Source organism: Phalacrocorax aristotelis, chromosome 8, assembly GCF_949628215.1.
Source record: "Phalacrocorax aristotelis chromosome 8, bGulAri2.1, whole genome shotgun sequence".
In the NCBI taxonomy this organism is placed as follows: Eukaryota; Metazoa; Chordata; class Aves; order Suliformes; family Phalacrocoracidae; genus Phalacrocorax; species Phalacrocorax aristotelis.
The window spans coordinates 44,910,475-44,927,240 of NC_134283.1; the positions used below are offsets into that span (position 1 = coordinate 44,910,475).

Below are 16,766 nucleotides of genomic sequence, written 5' to 3' on the forward strand. Positions count from 1 at the left end.
CATACTTCTCTAGATTTACTTGGATTTGCACTCGAAGGGCTCGCAGCACCGCGAGCCTTGCAGAGCAGTGGGTGGTGGGGTGGGTGTGTTTGTTCCTTGGCTGGTGGCCTCGTGTTGTGCCTGGCTTGGGTTCGTTTATCTCATGGAGTAGCAGCTTGCCCGTCTGGCTGTGGAAGCATATTCTTGGCAAAGTCCCCTGCTAACAAGACCATGTAAACTTTTTGTCTCTGGTTAAAATTAGCTGCTTGTAGAAAGAATAAATACCTGTATTGCAGCTGCCTATGCTGGTAGTCGATTCTGACTTGTTCATAACCTTTTCTGAAGGAGGTGTGCTTGCTTCCATTAGGCCTTCAGGTGCAATGGGTGGGGTGGTTTGGTTCGGTTCCCCCCACCCAGGAAAAGACCTGACTGATCTGGCGGGTTTTTTTCTATGAGCTTTATACAATGATTTGCTTCTAGTCCTGATTGTTATTAAACTTGCAAACGTTAATTTGTATGTGTTAGAAATCCAAAGCTGAAAACGCCCAAGAAATAAATGCACTGGATTCTCCTGGGTCGCCTTCTCTCCAGCTGTTGATTGCGATGAGAACGCGGTGCCGGGGTGGGCGCGGGGGTTGCGCCCCCCGGTGCCGGGGTGTGCGGAGGGCTCTGCCCCGCTGCTTTCCCTCCTGACCCGGCTGAAGCCGGGCTCTGCGGGCGCTGTGAGGGCCGCGGTCGCCCCGCTCCGCTCCCCGGGCCCGGCGCTGCCGTCCCTCCGGGCCGCGGGCGGCGCTGCGGGGCGGCGGCGGGGACGGGACGGGGCGGGACGGCGCCTCCCTCCGCCTCGCCCGGCGGCCGCTCCCGCCTCTCCCCTCCCCGCCTCTGCTCGGCCGCGGCGCCGCCGGGCCCTGCCGCGCCGTGAGGGGCTGGGCCGGGTCCCGCCGCGCCGTGAGGGGCTGGGCCGGGTCCCGCCGCGCCGTCCCCGGGCCCGCACGGCTGAGGTAACGGGGACGGCGCAGGCCGTGCGGTGCCGCAGGGACGCGGGTGGCGGCGCGGGGCGGCCCGGGCCCTCCCTCCATCCCTCGGCCCGGGAGCCCCGGGCGGGGTGCGGGGGTCCTCCCGCTCCCCGGCCGTAGGTGGTGCCTGAGGCGGGTGCGACCGCGCGAAAACACGGCAATGGTTGAAACTGAAATAACAATCGCGCAGCTGGTTGCGGAGGGGGGAGCTTGGCCTGAAAATTTGGCTTTTGTTTTCTTTAATTCTTTCCGCTTTTTGGTCGCGATTTTCCTCCCCCGTGCGGCTTGTTTGGAAGGGCTGGCTGTTGTTTGCTGATTAGGGGTAAATAAACCCCCTGAAGGTGGGGGGCAGCAGCTGGGTGGGATATCCGCTGGCTGCGGAGGGGCCCTTGCCGGGCTCCCGAGCTAGTTAGTGCGGGTGACAGCGGGCATGGCAGCTTACGCGGCTGGTTAGTGCTGTTGGAGCTGTAAAAAGATGATTCGGAATTTACTGAGCGTGTCTGCCCAAAGGGAGCGTTTGTTAGCATTCGTAACAGAAATGCTGAGGGGACTTTAATCCCCCTGAGCGTTTGTTTGTTTGTTTCCCTGCAGGCAGCTCGGAAGTAGCGGTGCCACAACCATGCGTGCTTTGAGGACAAAGTCGATGTTTTTCATGCCTTATATGAGGAAAAGTTTATGACCTGCAGCTCTCCCCGAGCAGTGAGCGGGGGCCCAGCTAACGCAGCTCTCCTCGGTCACCAGCCAGCACCTGCAACCTCGCCGCTGCGCCCTGGTGAATAAAAAGGTAATCCCTTACACGTGGCTTTATTTCCCCAAATCCAGAACTGAAATGGTGCAGGAGCACGTCTGAAAGACACCTACGTAGGGTTTGAAGCTTCTTATTGATGTCTTCAATAACTCTAATCGTAAATGGGTCTTTTTGCATGTTTGTTTTAGAACAGTGGGTAAGAAATCCTGTTACTAATTTTTTTTCTTGTTTTTCACTCTATTTTCCCTTTCACACACGAACAAAATGTCCCTCTGTTGCTTGCCATCAGTGTATTTCACTGTTTTCCCCCCTTTCAGCTGCCTATAGCCACTAATGCTTTGCTTTTTGACGCTCCGTTAAGGTGTTTCTTTATTTTATAAAGCTACCAATGTTTTTTCAACCTGTAAAAAAAGCTTAATTATGTTTTACATTGTTTTGTATCAATTGCTCATGTTTCTAAATCTTATTATAGTAGCATAGAATAGATATCCCAAATTAATAATTGAAATAGGGATGCGTTAACTCAGTTGATCTTGTAGAGTGGTGTTAACTCCACAGAAAATTTCAATGTCTTCAGAAGATAAAGAAGCTCAGGAGGATGAGCTGCTGGCTTTGGCTAGCATTTACGATGAAGAGGAGTTTAAGAGAGCCAAGTCTGCCCAAGGAGGAGAAACGAGAATTTGTCTGGAGTTGCCCCAAAACTTCAAAATTTTTGTGAGTGGTGAGTTGAGATGTTTTGTGTTATCCCAAAATTCGTTTTCACTGAGCTAATTTTCCGGTATGGGCTTCGATGGCTGCTGCCGTAGTGACCTGCAGGAGCTGTGACCGGGGACAGCACGACTGGCCCTGCGCTGTCTTGTTGGGGCTTACACCCGAGCACGTGGTTTCATCCTCATACATATAACCTCCGTAGTGAACTTTAGTGAACTGGAGATGAGTAATAGTATTTCTTTGGAATAATTACGTTTGTTTGTTATTTTTTACTCCCTGAGGATGTTTCTTCCCAGGTTTCGTGTTCAGGATCTGATGTTCAACAGTGCTGGTGTTCACTGACTTAACCGTATATGTACAACCCTGTGAAGTTTTACTGCACTGAGAAGTTTTGTTATAAATCATTGAATAAATCATTGAAAACCCATAATTTTATCAAACGAAAAGAGCTATCTGTCATAAACAGTTACAGCTCATTAGTTTTCATTTTCTGGTTCCTTCTCCAACTGTCTCAGTTCTCTTTGATCCAGGCAATTCCGCAGAAAGCCTCCAGAACACCAGCTTTGAATACACCGTCTGCTTTCTGCCTCCCCTCGTGCTGAATTTCGAACTCCCACCGGACTACCCGTCAACCTCCCCGCCCGCGTTTACCCTCAGTGGAAAATGGCTCTCCCAAGCCCAGGTTTGTGAAAGAGCTTTAACATTTTAACAGTGCTTTTGTGATCAAGAGCGAGTTTGTAAGTAGCGGTGCCCTGGGAGATGCTGATGTAGCAGATGAAAGTAAAATTCAGACACAAACGATTACATTGCTCTTTCGGTTGGCTCTTTTGTTTCCTACTTGTTTTTGTTTGGCCACCATCCTAAGCAATGAAAGCTTGCGCCTAGGAGCATTATTTTTGTGTATATTTTGTGTTTATGTACAAACTCCAGAATCTGGAAGGTAAATGTGAGCTAAGGGGAGTGATGGGAGAGGAAAATGACTTGTCAAAACTTACTGAAATCTGGAATTGCTTTTTCTTTCCCAGCTCAGTGCTCTTTGCAAACACTTGGACAACGTATGGGAAGAGAATCGAGGCTGTGTGGTCTTGTTTGCCTGGATGCAGTTTCTGAAGGAAGAAACACTGAATTACCTGAATATTTCCTCCCCATATGAGCTTAAAATGTGCCATGGAGGGAGCGGGCAGAGCAGGACGCCTTTGGCCCCTCTCGACGCTGAGAATGATTGTGGTGGCGCAGCAGGCTCTTCAGCAGCTGAGGAGGAAATCATCGACGCAAGAGCCGTGCAGGATGTGGAATCGTTGTCGAGTCTGATCAGGGAAATCTTGGATTTTGATCAGGCTCAGAAGAGGAAGTGCTTTAACAGTAAGATGTACTTGTGCAATATCTGCTTCTGTGAGAAGCTGGGCAGTGAATGTATGTACTTCACCGAGTGCAGCCACGTGTACTGCAAAGCTTGCCTGAAGGACTACTTTGAAATACAGATCAGGGATGGGCAGGTCCACTGCCTCAACTGCCCAGAACCGAAGTGTTCTTCTGTTGCTACTCCTGGCCAGGTAATAGTGTGCAAGCAGGGTGGTAGAGTTCTGCTAACTTACCAATAGTTACAGAGGACAAGGCGTGGCTTTCCGTGGTGAGCATTGTGACTGTACCTGGGGACGTTTGTTTTTTCATACTGAGCCACACAGAGGCATCAGAGTTACAACGTGGCTCTGTTAGCGCTGGTGTCAGTCAGCGGCCTGAATTAATGTCCTGTTGCATTTAGCACTGCATGTTTTTCATTCGATTAATTATTATTAAAATAGCATTTCTTTTCATGACCTGTCGGAGAATATAAAGTGGATTCATCCCAGCTGTAGGTACCTTCTCACTGACTTACTGTTTTTTTGCTGACCCTAGAGGCTCAGAAGTTCAGATGCTTGTAATCTTTCTTTGATCTTTATTTAGGTTAAAGAGTTGGTCGGAGAGCAGCTCTTTGCACGATATGACCGCCTGCTCCTGCAGTCTAGCTTGGACCTGATGGCGGATGTAGTGTATTGCCCTCGCCCCGGCTGTCAGACACCGGTCATGCAAGAACCAGGTTGCACCATGGGCATATGTTCGTGTTGCAACTATGCCTTCTGTACTCTCTGTAAAATGACTTACCATGGGGTCTCTCCATGTAAGGTTACGGCGGGTGAGTCTCATCGTATTTCGGAAATGGATCAAGAAACAATTAAGTCTTGTGGGAAGAAGGCTGAGAGTCAGAAATTAAGCAAGGAAACTCATCACCGCGTGAGCTTGCTGACAGATTAGATTTGTTTGGAGTAGGTCCGTTGCTGGCAATTAAAAATTATTCCTTTGATGACACTCCACGGCTCAGGAGGTCCCTAAACTGCCGATTGCCAAATGCTGAGAGGCCGTAGCCGGGCAAGAGTGATCCTATATGTCCCTTTCTTTATCCTTCCCTGGGAATCCCACCGCTTTCCGTTGTCAGGGCTGATACTGGAATTGGATGGATGCTTCTCTGTCCGTTTGGCCTCAAAATCTTGTGACGAAGTTATGTTTACTCTATGTTCAGAAAAAATATTTGGTTTTTGGTTTATTTTACCTTGCAGACTTGTTCTAACTCCGTCAACTGGTCTCTTATAATGAAACAGTGTAAAACATTGAATTTTGAGGTAGAGGGGTTTTAATAGGCTCAACTTTTTCTTACATATTCTTTGTTTTAATTGCTTTTTAACTAATGATGTTAGTTTCCTTTGAGATTACTTTATGCTGGTATTAGCTGGACTTCTTTAGATAATACATTATAAAAGCTGTTTTGTTTTTGTTTTATTTCATTTCCCCAGAGAAATTAATGGATTTGCGAAATGAATATTTAGAAGCAGACGAGGCAACTAAGAAGTTCTTGGAACAACGCTATGGCAAACGAGTGATTCAGAAAGCCCTTGAGGAGATGGAGAGTAAAGAATGGCTAGAAAAGAACTCCAAGGCTTGTCCTTGCTGCGGTACTCACATAGAGGTAAGCGTGGGGGGAAAAGGCTGAAGAATCATAGTAACTCTTAACAGGCACTAACTTAAATCGAGTCAGTTCTGTATTTAGGCTGGAACAGGTTTATTTGTAGCCTCCAAGTTCACCAGGGAAGGTGAATTTCTAGGAGATGGCAAGAGAACTTTCCATTTCAGTCTGTGGTACATGGAAAAGGAGGGGGTGTTTCTGGAGCTCAGGGACTTGGGTAAATACAGCGACCGGTATTGCTCGGACCCCGGTACTAAAAAGGTCTGGGGTGACTTTGGGTCTGTATGAATCCCTTTGTTTTCCATGTGCTTCAGGCTACTGCTGTTTTGGGCTACAGCCAGGAAATAAAACCAGCTTCAGAAAAATATTAATTTCCAGTATTATTAGCATTATAGCTAATTTACCATTCTGTGGTTCTAGCTCCCAGTCCTTTTGAGCAGTGAAACAATCACAGTGTTATGACAGAGTCGGGGTAAAATATAGTCGTATTAGTTGATGCAGTTTCAAGGACTCTTATTGTACAGAGGCAGGCCTGGAGACTGAGACGGGAAGACTCTGTTACTGCTATTTCTTGTTTTCTTCTCCTCAGAAACTAGATGGTTGTAACAAAATGACGTGTACTGGCTGCATGCAGTATTTCTGCTGGCTTTGCATGGGTTCTCTGTCGAGGGTGAACCCGTACAGGCACTTCAACGATCCATCTTCCCCATGCTTTAATAGGTATGCATTTGCATCTGTTTCTTCTAGTGCCGTCCCGCTTGTTTTTCTACTTATAATCTCTCCCAGATTATGCTGACTTTGAAATTTGTAGTTGTACAGTTTAAGACACAGTTTCTTGTCTCAAATATTTACGCTTACAAGGACCTGACACCGACAATAATAAAAAATATCAGGAGTGATTTGGGATGTGGTTTTGCTTTTTAAGAACTTCTGTTTTAAAATTGCGGAGAAGCCCTCTGGACCTATTCCTGATGCTCTGCTCGCTGCCTCTGACTGGGAGACAGCCTGTAGCAAAATCTTTCCTTGCAGATGCTCAGGTATATGATAGCGCAACACAAGGTTTTGGGTAAAAAAAAAAAAAAAAGCTGCTTCTAAAAAGCTGCAGACCTGGCTTCCATCATCGCTCTTAGGGGTGTATCAAGAGGGAAAGGATGCCACGGCTGTCTGGGCAATTGAAAGGGCGGGCAGGTCAGGGAGGAGGAATGACGGCAGCCCAAGCTTGTGTGTATTTCCTTGGCTTACGTGCCCATCGCTGTGATACACAGTGCCTGGGTACCAAAGTCAAACCACCAGTACTTACTCAACCCTCCACCGCCTGTCCCGCTGTAACAGAGGTGGCTGACAGCATTTATTTTTCTCTTGTTCTTCTTTTTCAGCATTCCCGCTTCTCCCAACAGTAAATTTTTTTTACCCTGTTTTCCTTTCTGTTTTTCTTCTGGTGTTCTTTTTTCTTTTCATTCAGCTTAACCTCTACCTATCTTAGCTAAACCCATCTGTTTTATAAAAAAATTCCACTTCCCTTTTGTTTCGACACACCCCCCCCACCTGCTGTTTATAGGGTGTAGCTGTTTGCCCAGCTCTGTATTGTCAGATGAGACAATTCTGTTTGGAGCAGGGGGGCTTGGCTGCTGCTTGTGCGCTGCCTGAAGACGGGCTAGGAGCGGCAGCGTGCTGGGGAGCCTTTAACGGTTTGGATTACTGATATTTTCAGGGATTTCTTGGGCCATCGTGTGTGTAAGGGGCTGTACACCTTCTGGTGTGATGCGCCACAGAAGCGCCTGTGGACTAGCTGATATTTTGACTTTGATGGTTGCAGCACGAGTGTTTTATGATACTGACAAAAACCATGAAACTTCCTGCTTTTGTATTTTTGGTCCCATTTAGATTGATTTTCTTTTTTTGTACATATTTTCTTCTTTTTTTTTTTTGCATCCTGATGTAAATTATTGGCTGTCTTGCAGATTGTTTCAAGCCATGCATATTGACGGTGAGTTCTGGGAAGCTGAAGATGAAGACTAGTAGCTTTCTCTAGCAACAAAAGCCGAACAAACCAGAGACAGATGCTTTCCATTTTTGTGTCACGTTTGTTTGCTTTTCACTTCCGTTACGTGATAGAAGAATGCTAACTACCTTGCACCGCAGGGTCCTCACACTTCAGAGGCTGTTGCCAAAACCAAAGGAGACCATTTTACCCGTCCTGCGGTCAGGATCACCACTGAAGGCCCTAATAATCAGATCGATTTAGAGACAAGTACAACCAGTCAGAAGTGGGAAAATTACTGGAAAAATACATACGAAGAGGTGCCCCTTTCTCAAAAGCAAACCAAAACTGAAGCCCCAAATCACAGAAGTAGTTGGGGGTTTCCTTTAGGGAGACTGACCTTTTGAGGACTCGGCTCGTGTCCGTTGCGGGTTTTAGGGCAGCGTTACTATAGCTGCAGTGCTCAGCCTGGAGCCGCTTAGCGATGCTTCTTGGACAGGGTGAGTTTGCTGATACAATATGGAAAATTCCTCCTGCGTTCAGCAGCTGAGCCGGTTGTTTCTATAGCATTTCCTGACCTGTTTCTCTGAAAAGCAGCTCATTGCTCGGTCACTGATGCCATCTAACGACGTTAACCCCCTTCTTGCTGGCTGTAGTGCCAGGGTCTTTGTGTTACTGGGTGCTGTGGCAGTAAATGGAAATGGTTCTTGGTCAGAAATCTGAATGAGTTTGATGGCTCATCGCGGCGTCGCTGTCGTATTCGCTCACGTTGCCCCTCCTTGTTTTGGCAGTGGTGGGTGCTGAGGCAGTGAGCTGAGCGTGCGGCCAGTGAGGGGGTGAAAAATACAGGATACATAGTTGAGAAGAACTTGAATTCTCCAAGATATTGAAAATTACCTTGTCTTCAGACGATGAAGTTTTGGTTTGGATTTTTTTTTTAAAAAAAACTAACTCTTCATAAAAGAAATCTGATAGTTGATAGTTTTAGTTCCGGACTAGATCCCTTATTTCCACTGTTCTTGCTCCTCAAATGATTTCAAACCCTGAATTGTTTCCCCTGAAAGCTCAGCAAGTAGTTTTGTGAGCATGAAGTAATTACCGGAGGGAGCCACTACATTATTTTTTTTTTTTTTTAGAAGTTTTTCCACTTGCAGAATGGTCTAAAAATTTATTTTGAAATTAAAACTGCATGTGCTGTGTTCAAAACAAGTAGCGGGGGCCAGATGGATAGCTCAGGAGCTGGAGGACTCTTCACAAACCCAAGGTGAACACTTCTCACTCAGTTTTGACTTACAGTAAATAAATTGATACTCGGATATCTGGCCCAAATGAGTGCTGATTTAGTTCCTTCTGCAGAGGGTGAAAGTCTGTACTATTGAAATTGGCAGTAATTAAAAAGATGAGATGTTAAGAGCGGATCTCTTGTCTTGGTTTAGGCTGTAGGGCAGCGTGTAGGGAAAGTTTACGTTGTGAATGGTTTAAATTGTATTTCCTGCACCTTTCACATGCACTAAATTCACTTTAAACAGTAAATGTAGTTGTCTCCCTGTTTGTCTTCACTATGGCACGTGTGTGGCAGCACAGATCAGCGCGTGGGACAGAGCTCTGCTCCGCGCCTGGGTGGCGATCGCCTCCATGGCCCGCGTGCCACGGCGCTCGCTCGCGGCAGCATCCGTACAACGACCTAGACCGGACCTGGGCTCGCGCAGAGTTCTCGGGTGAAGTTGGCACGGGATCTGTTCCGCTGGTAGAAGTTTGGAGGTGTGCATGTGCCCCCCCCGGCTTTCCCTGGGAGGCACAAGCCCCTGACTGATGCGAGGTGGCTGTCGTGACTCCTGTGGGAACGCTGCGTTGGACGGAGCCAGCTTTTCGCTGCAGGCCCCACAGTAGTTCCACTCTGGCCACAATTTTTAACGCTACAGGCTGAGTCCAAAAGCTGCCTGCTTTTGGAGGGGGCTTTCCTCTCACTAAGCTGCATATGTGAGTGGACCGGGAATGTTTATGAGGAGCATGTGCTTAAACCCCGTTTTCCTGCCTGGATGGAGGAGATGGGTGTTGGGTCTCTGGGCAGGTCCCTTCTGCCAGGACAGAGGTGGGCTGAGGGTAGGGCGTGGGTGCCAAAGGGTACGTTGGGATGAGAAGCCATGGCAGGGGATGTCTGTCAGGGCTACCACAGCCCAAGGGCGTGGTGAAGTATTTGAAGATGTTACAATGAACTACCTCTGCTTTCAATAATATGTGAATTCTGGGCATTTGGGGACCCCTGGGTTAGAGCTCCCATGTTTTGCAGTGAGGCAGAGGAGGCCGGACCCTCCGAGGAGAGGACTGCATGTGTAGGACAATCAGCTGGTGTTGCAAAGGCAGGACAGCTAAAACCAGAACCTGTCTTCACTGACAGAGAGCAAGGCAGGCAACTCTGCTAACGTGGCACAGAGTTTCTTGCTCAACGTGTACTCCTTCCTCTTGCAGCCCCCCTCGCTCTCTCTGTACGTGCAGAGCAAGCGTTAGATTTATTTGCAGACATTTTGTGGTAAAAGGTGGAGAGCTGTGACCTTCTCTTTTCTCCTTTAAAGATCCCCACCTTTTTAATGAAATGGCTGCTGCCTGGCAGGACAAACTGTAGCAGGTGTTTGGTGGAGACCTGCCAGCACACGCTGCCAAGGCAGGGGGCTCTGGAAGTAGGGAGCAGCAGCAGCTGTTTCCACCAAACTCCTTTCGGTAAAGCTTTGGTTCTAGGCGATGGAGAAATCTTGTGCAAAATAACAGGTCTTTCTCATGCTTTGAAGGTTGTGGTGTTGCTGTTCAAAGGTGGTGTTAGGAGGCCTGTTCAGCCACGTAACCTGTTCCGTGTTTCACCAGCACACCGAGAGTGAGCCGCAGATAGAGTCAGTGTGACCGTTCAGAAAAAAATAAGACATTTACTGTAGAAAGTTACGTTACAGAACAACAGCTTACAAAACTTCTGCATAAAGAAAATAAATGCTCCCCAGTTTGTCTTGCACCTCACTTGTTAGCATGTGATAAGACAGCTGGGAATCTAGTTTCAGAACTGGTGGTGCCTTGCCAGTACAGGCTGCTTCCACCTGTGTGGGGCTGAGGGAACGGAGTGCTTCCTTTGAGACTTCTTTGGCATTTCCTCATTGCAGCGTGAAGCACGGAAAGGAGGGAGAGAGAACGTACTGCTTCAGGCTCTGCCCTGACACGGTAGCAGAGTGCTGAGCAGCAGCGAGAGAAGTTATTTATGCTTAATCTGACAAATCTATCCTCTTGTAGTACATCGTAAAGCCTGAAACTGAACTTGTAAGGCTTCCTGTGTGACAACAAATAAAACCATATAGATGCATAAACTAATGCCTTAACTGCATTAATGATACTGCATTAACGCAGCACTGATGAACGCTGTCTGTAGCCTCCCTTTTGCCAGAACGGTCTCAAGTCCAACATCTGGCTCAAAGAGGGGTTCAGCCAAGGCTTTACCTGGTCAGGTCTTGAAAACCCCCTAAGGACAGAGGCTGCATAACCTCCCTGGGCAGCCTGCCCCACTGCCCGAGTCTCCTTGTGGGTCAGGTTTTTTGCCTTATATCCAGTCTGAGCACCTCAACTCAACCCAAGCCCCCCTGCCCGTTCTCATCTTCCCCCAGGACGCTGCCCAGGAGAGCCTGGCTTCATCTTCCCGCTGACCTCCTCGTAGCTGTGAAGCACGCTGCTGTTAGGTCATGCTGAAGCCTTCCCTTCTCCAGGTTGAACAAGCTTGGTTCTCGTTTTAAATGTCTATAATGTAAGAGTGTATTATGGAGGGAGAGTGACACAAAAAGGTACTTGTCAGAATTAAGAGAGATGCATCCCAAAGGGAGCACCCGTTTGGTTTCTACAACACTGTACTTTCACGTATCTTCACACTTAAGTTTTGGGGCCCTCAGTCCACGTGATTACAGTTGCTTCATAGATTGAAAAATTCATTCTCCACCGACTTTACCTTCAGAGAATAAGCTCGTGGTGGAAGTTGTGGAACACACTATACTGGTTCCCATCCTCGTTTGGTTAATTAAGGCAGGTGTTGCATCTGTCTTTTTAACGGACAGGAGCAAGCACATAATCATTTTGCTAATTTAAGAACAAATCTGAGTTTCTGCAGCAATTCGCTTTCTTCACAGCTGGTTTTCAACAGAAAAGCTGGTTCAGCATTACTCTAAGCAGCAAGAGATTAATCGCTGTATGGCTTCTTAGACTGGCTTCTTTCTGTTCCCGGCTCCTTCATGCTGTATAAGGGTTCCACAAGCTTGTTGTGAACCAGCATTAAACCTAATGTAGCAAGCAAAAAGATGACTTAAGTAGACATAATAAAGCAAAATTCTCAGTCATTGGATGCTAATGAAGTTAGGCATTGCTAGAGTCCTTGTGCCTTTGCTCCCGTGCCCACACAGTTAAGCTTACGCTTTTATTAAGGCTGTACGGCTCAGCTGTTACGTTCAAGGAATGTACTCCTTTGGGAGTTGATTAAACAGAAACATACAATGCAAAGCATGGCTTTTACCACTTACAGACTAAGTACAACAGCTGCTTGGCCTGGCCAAACACTCACCTTTGAAGTATTTCACGGTCTTAACTTTGAGTTCCAGCGTGGCATCCTCGTCGCACACGAACACAGTGTTGGGGTGTTGCTGGAAAGCAGATACCGTCCACATGTGGTTGACACCTTCCTCGATGGCTTTGTACAAAGCAAAGGCTTTGTGGGCTCCTGTGATAAGAATCATCACCTGGACTCCGAGACACAGAGGATGGCAGTTAGGGTCTAGAAGATGCGTTCAGAGAGAGCATGCCCACACCCTGCTGAACTGGGAGAGCTGCCCCAGTCCCTGACAGGGGTTATCTCCATCATCCTATGCAGAGGCACTTCGCTGTATCCTGATTGTTTGCGCTGGCTGCGTTTTATTTGTCAATTAAATCATAGCCTGGTGGGTCATTTTAATGACTCAGGCCCTTTGCGCTCTCCTGTAGAAACCAAGGTATAGCCTCAATTAAAAGCTATCCCATACAGTTTTCATGACCTGCTGGTGTAACATCAAGTCAACCAGTGGTTCTTGCGGTTATTTCCCCAGATAAGGGTCTTAACCAAAGGCATTCTCCCGAACCTTTCTAGCTCCCTGAGGGTAACAACTCTACTGCAGGGTTACGCAAACGTAAGTGTTAGTAGAGCAAAAATGGAAGACAGAGCACAAGCCTTTCAATAGCGTCACAGGATGCGAGAGAACAGGAGGGTCAGGTATTCAGCTGTGCGTGGCAGGAAAAGCATAAGCTGGCCTGCGCCAGCAGGGTGCATTGCTGCTCCGAGACGGGACAGCCTTTAACTGCAGGAAGCCCTGCTCAAGAGCTGCTCTGTGAAGTCACTGCTTTTCTCCTAACCTCTCTGGCATCCATGACAGTGCCTACTCCGACCGTCAAAGCCATTGTGGGGACTTTGGAGAGGTCACCGTCAAAGAACCTGGCATTAGCCAGTATAGTGTCCATAGCCAAGGTCTTCACTCGTGTCCTGGATACCAGACTTGATCCAGGCTCGTTGAAAGCGATGTGGCCGTCTGGGCCAATACCTGTGGCAGAGAGAGTTTGAGAAGTAGGTCAGTGGCTGTTACAGTTACCATAGGAAGCAGAGCCAGCAGCGCTCCCATCAGAAGGACACTCGGGGCTTCAGGAATAGATACAGATCTGAGAAAAACACCTGCAATTTTTCTGCTCAAGCTCAAATTTGCTTCTGGTAGGAAAGAGAGCAAAAGCCAACAAAGACTCTTCCCTAATCGTGCTGGGACAAGATGACAAGCAGAGGGCAGATCTTAAGGCAAACTAACGGGAAAAGCTTGGTTGAGCTCCTGTTGGCTCTGACTACTCCTAGCAGGTTCCTGTTAGCCCTGGCAATTGTAATACGTTTTGTATTCAGTAGAGTTCCAGCCCTGTAGAGGCTAGGCTTTCCAAACACCTGCTAGAATAACAGTCCTGCCTGTTTCTCCTGCTAATCTTTTCCTGAACAATCCACTTACTGGACTGAAATACTTAAAACGGGGGCGCAGTACTTTGGAAGACAAGGCTGCCAGCACACGAGCACCCAGGGTGATGGTGTATGGGTTGGCTTTCACTGCACATCCACTGAGTTGCAGTGAAAATGAACTCTCCTGATAATAAATGAGGTGGCTGGTGGAGGAAAGGCAGCGTTTCCTGACAGTGTTTAGAGACCGATAATCCTTCGGGTTTTCACCTCCAACGAAGAGTTCAATTCCTCCAGCTGCTTTGATTTTATCCTCAAATGCGTCACACTCTGCCTGTAGATCAGGTGCGTTTCCATCCAAAATGTGAACATTTTCTGCTGAGATGTCAATATGCTTAAAGAAGTTATTCCACATGAAGGAATGGTAACTTTCCGGGTGATCCCTTGGGAGACCTGGTAACAGAGCACGCACGGGACTGAGACCAACTGAAAGAACATGACACGTAACATAAACCACCTATACACCCTTGCAGTGGCTTTGGTAATAGAGCGCTGCTTTCTCTGTCTGTCATTTGTGGCTCCCTCAACTTTCACACGTTGTTGTTATTTCCCTAAATAGCAAAATTACATCAATCACAATAGCTCCTATAAGACACATGCTCATACCATCATGCAATGGATGTTCCAGAAAAGCAGCCATGCACTGTGCCTCAACTGTTACCACCTTTTCAGCACCCCTACCAGTTTGTATTAGCAAGAATGATTAAAAAAAGTGCAGAAGCCTGGGAAGTAACTTACTGCATATTTTTTTTTCCCCTTGAATGCTATAAACCCACACTGGACTGCCTGCTCCCTAACGCTGCTTGATTAGGATTGTTCACAGAAAACTTCCTTGGCCAGAGTGACATTAGCATTAGCAAATATTTAGCCCGTATGGTTTTCACCTTTGGAGCCTTATGCTTGCCCACTGATCTCTCTGTACTCTTTCTTGTGAAGAGGCTATTTTATCACAGCTTTGTAAACAAAATGGTCCTCTGCTGCCTTAGCAGAAGCGCACGTCAGTTACGGAAAGGCACTTGGACAGGTAACACATCCGTCTTTATAAGGGACCTGGAGCTAAAGTGACCTTTATAATCCCAGAGCAAAGGTGGTAGTTAATATTGAATGCTACCTCAGGCTGCAGTGCTCAGACTGATCCTTAGCTGATCAACACCTAAGTTCAGGCAAAATACAGTGGTGTCTAGTGCGTACAATACCAGGCAACACCTGATGCTCTTTAATACTGACAAATCGATACTTTGATACTGATTTATTTCTTACATAGGTGTTAAAATTGTACCGTTAACCCCCTTGGCCCGCGCAGATGTTACCCTTCCTACCGTAAGTCCTTTGCAGGTGGGATTTTCAGCGCCCGCCACACGCGAACGGGGCCGTCAGGCTGCGGCACCGAGTGCTGGGACCTGCCTCGGTAAGGGGACATCTGCACCGCGCAGAGATACATAATATACCGCAAAACGGATAACGAAAGGCAGATACTTTTTTTTTTGCGTGTGGGCACTCACCCACGTACTCGTCCATGTTGAAGGTCTTCACGTACTGGAAGGAGAGGTCCCCGTTGCGGCAGTACTCCACCAGCTTGCGGTAGCAGCCCAGCGGCGTGCTGCCTGCGGGGGAGCCGCCGCCTCAGCCCCCCGGGGCGACGACCCCCGGGGACGCCCGCCGGCCCCCTCCCGCCCCCGGCACCCACCTGTGGGCAGCCCCAGCGTGAAGAACCGCCCGGGCCCGGGCCCGAAATGGACGATGCGGTTGCGGATGTACTTGGCGGCCCACTCGCTGGCCTGCGCGTACGTCTCCAGGATGACCAGCTTCATGGCGGGGCCGGGCGCCGCCTGTCAGGGCGGGAACCGCGCCGAGCAGCGCCGCTACGCCGCCATCTTACCGCCGCCGCCCCGCTCGCTCCTCACCCACCTACCTGCCTGCCCGCCCGCCTGCCGCCGCCCGGGGCTCCCCTCAGCGGGCGGGACCGAGGCGGCAGCACCGCCCGGGCCGCCCTTCCCGGAGCGCCCGCCCCGCCGGTGGGCGGTGAGGGGCGAGCGGCGGGACCGCGACCGGGAGCGGGCCGGGATCGGGACCGCGACTGGCACCGGCCCCTCAGGGCGGCCACTCGCCGAGGGAGCCCCGCGGGCGGCTCCGGGCGCGGCCCGAGCTCTCAGCCCCGCGAGGGGGATCCTAGGGTGAGGATTTAGGGTTAGAATTCAAAGAAGAGGTTAAATGCACCCAAGAATTAGGTGCTCTGCCTGCTATCGGGCTGTTCACGTGAATCAAAGTTACAATGCTGGGAACATGCCTGGACAAAGCTTTTGGGAACGAAGCATTTTCCCCAGATGTGTTAAAAAGGCAATTAGATCTTTAAATTTCCTTATTCCTTCCCGCTCCTCCCAGGGCGTCCCCATCGCTGCAGGGATCTGCCCAACTCGGCCCTTCTGGGGGTCTCGCAGCCGCCCGCAGTCCCTCGAGTGAAGCCAGGAGCCACGTCCCGGCCAGGAACGAGCAGCTCTCACGCTTGAGGCATTTTGTAGGGACCCACTTCAGGGCACGTTGGGGTCGTTCTGAGCTTCGGCTGCGGGGGCAGAGCCCCTCTCCAGTGAACAGACCGTGCCCCGTGGATGTTCGTGCTGCTCCCGACAGCGGTGCTATCCCAAAAAGCCCTTCCTGCTCTTGCTCCGGCTGCCTTCAAGCTGTGATGGAAACATGCCCAACCTCTCCTTGCAGTGGGTTCGTTGTTGAGACGGATGCAAAGCCCTTACGTCAAAGTGAGACAGCTTTTCACTTTCATTAGAAGAAAGGATGATATACAAATTGCTTTGCTAGGATCCAGCCTATGCAGTTTCTTCTTATTTTAATAATTTAAACAACCTGGCTAGTGTGAGTGCTCCTGATACTGTCTTATCGTGGATGCTGAGAAGTCCTGGCTTGGTTTGCATTTGGGTGGGGAATGATGGGTGTGGGGTGTGACGGGCCATAGCCAGGCAGTTGTGGTTGGACATGGGAAGAGTTTTAGGCCACAGAAACTAAATTAGGCTGAAAGCGCTATGTGTTTCCATCAGCAGTGGTTAGCCAGCAGGCAGGTAAGTATTTCGGTGGCCGTAGCGCTGGGTAAAGGACTGACAGCAGCAGCATCCTCTGCACTCCTGCAGTGCAGGGCAGCCTGGGCTTTGGCTCTGCGTGAAACAGCTTTTCCACTTTTCCCATCGGGGTCACATTGGTGTGTTAGACCCATCGGTCCCAGGGACACTGGCAGGAATTACAGTGCCAGCAGGTTCATAGGCACAGGACGGAGGCGCTGACCAAACAGG

The 16,766-nt window shown here is 49.0% G+C and overlaps 2 protein-coding genes across 6 annotated transcripts; one reads left to right on the forward strand and one right to left on the reverse strand.

The window, feature by feature from the left end:
* Positions 1 to 841: 841 nt before the first annotated feature.
* RNF14 (ring finger protein 14) lies at positions 842 to 8,966 on the forward strand. Of its 4 annotated transcripts, XM_075102996.1 has the most exons (9): positions 842 to 980; positions 1,587 to 1,779; positions 2,302 to 2,464; positions 2,985 to 3,136; positions 3,480 to 4,007; positions 4,399 to 4,627; positions 5,283 to 5,455; positions 6,042 to 6,172; positions 7,414 to 8,966. In XM_075102996.1, exons 3-9 carry the CDS (start codon positions 2,311 to 2,313, stop codon positions 7,469 to 7,471), a joined length of 1,425 nt encoding a protein of 474 aa, XP_074959097.1. In that variant the 5' UTR covers positions 842 to 980; positions 1,587 to 1,779; positions 2,302 to 2,310; the 3' UTR covers positions 7,472 to 8,966. The 4 variants fall into 4 exon arrangements, with proteins under 4 accessions (XP_074959097.1, XP_074959098.1, XP_074959096.1 ...); XM_075102997.1 differs by lacking the exon at positions 842 to 980 and having other exon boundaries at positions 1,589 to 1,779; positions 2,321 to 2,464; XM_075102995.1 differs by lacking the exon at positions 842 to 980 and having other exon boundaries at positions 1,641 to 1,779; positions 2,970 to 3,136.
* A 1,359-nt stretch (positions 8,967 to 10,325) lies between these two features.
* Positions 10,326 to 15,426, reverse strand: GNPDA1 (glucosamine-6-phosphate deaminase 1). Of its 2 annotated transcripts, none has more exons than XM_075103000.1 (6): positions 15,158 to 15,426; positions 14,973 to 15,074; positions 13,681 to 13,863; positions 12,837 to 13,021; positions 12,016 to 12,190; positions 10,326 to 11,735 (listed from the first exon to the last, which is right to left on the reverse strand). In XM_075103000.1, the coding sequence occupies exons 1-6, from the start codon at positions 15,279 to 15,281 to the stop codon at positions 11,638 to 11,640; spliced, it is 867 nt and encodes a 288-aa protein (XP_074959101.1). In that variant the 5' UTR covers positions 15,282 to 15,426; the 3' UTR covers positions 10,326 to 11,637. The 2 variants fall into 2 exon arrangements, with proteins under 2 accessions (XP_074959101.1, XP_074959102.1); XM_075103001.1 differs by having other exon boundaries at positions 14,973 to 15,006; positions 15,158 to 15,380.
* Between the last annotated feature and the right edge of the window lie 1,340 nt (positions 15,427 to 16,766).

Coding starts and splice junctions, on each gene's coding strand:
- RNF14 (XM_075102995.1), top strand. CDS start 2,311: ATGTCTTCAGAAGATAAAGAAGCTCAGGAGGATGAGCTGCTGGCTTTG. Junction 4,008..4,398: donor CTGTTGCTACTCCTGGCCAG/GTAATAGTGTGC, acceptor ATCTTTATTTAG/GTTAAAGAGTTGGTCGGAGA. Junction 6,173..7,413: donor TCTTCCCCATGCTTTAATAG/GTATGCATTTGC, acceptor GCTGTCTTGCAG/ATTGTTTCAAGCCATGCATA.
- GNPDA1 (XM_075103000.1), bottom strand. CDS start 15,281: ATGAAGCTGGTCATCCTGGAGACGTACGCGCAGGCCAGCGAGTGGGCC. Junction 15,075..15,157: donor CACGCTGGGGCTGCCCACAG/GTGGGTGCCGGG, acceptor GCTCCCCCGCAG/GCAGCACGCCGCTGGGCTGC. Junction 12,191..12,836: donor CTGTCATGGATGCCAGAGAG/GTTAGGAGAAAA, acceptor CTCGGAGTCCAG/GTGATGATTCTTATCACAGG.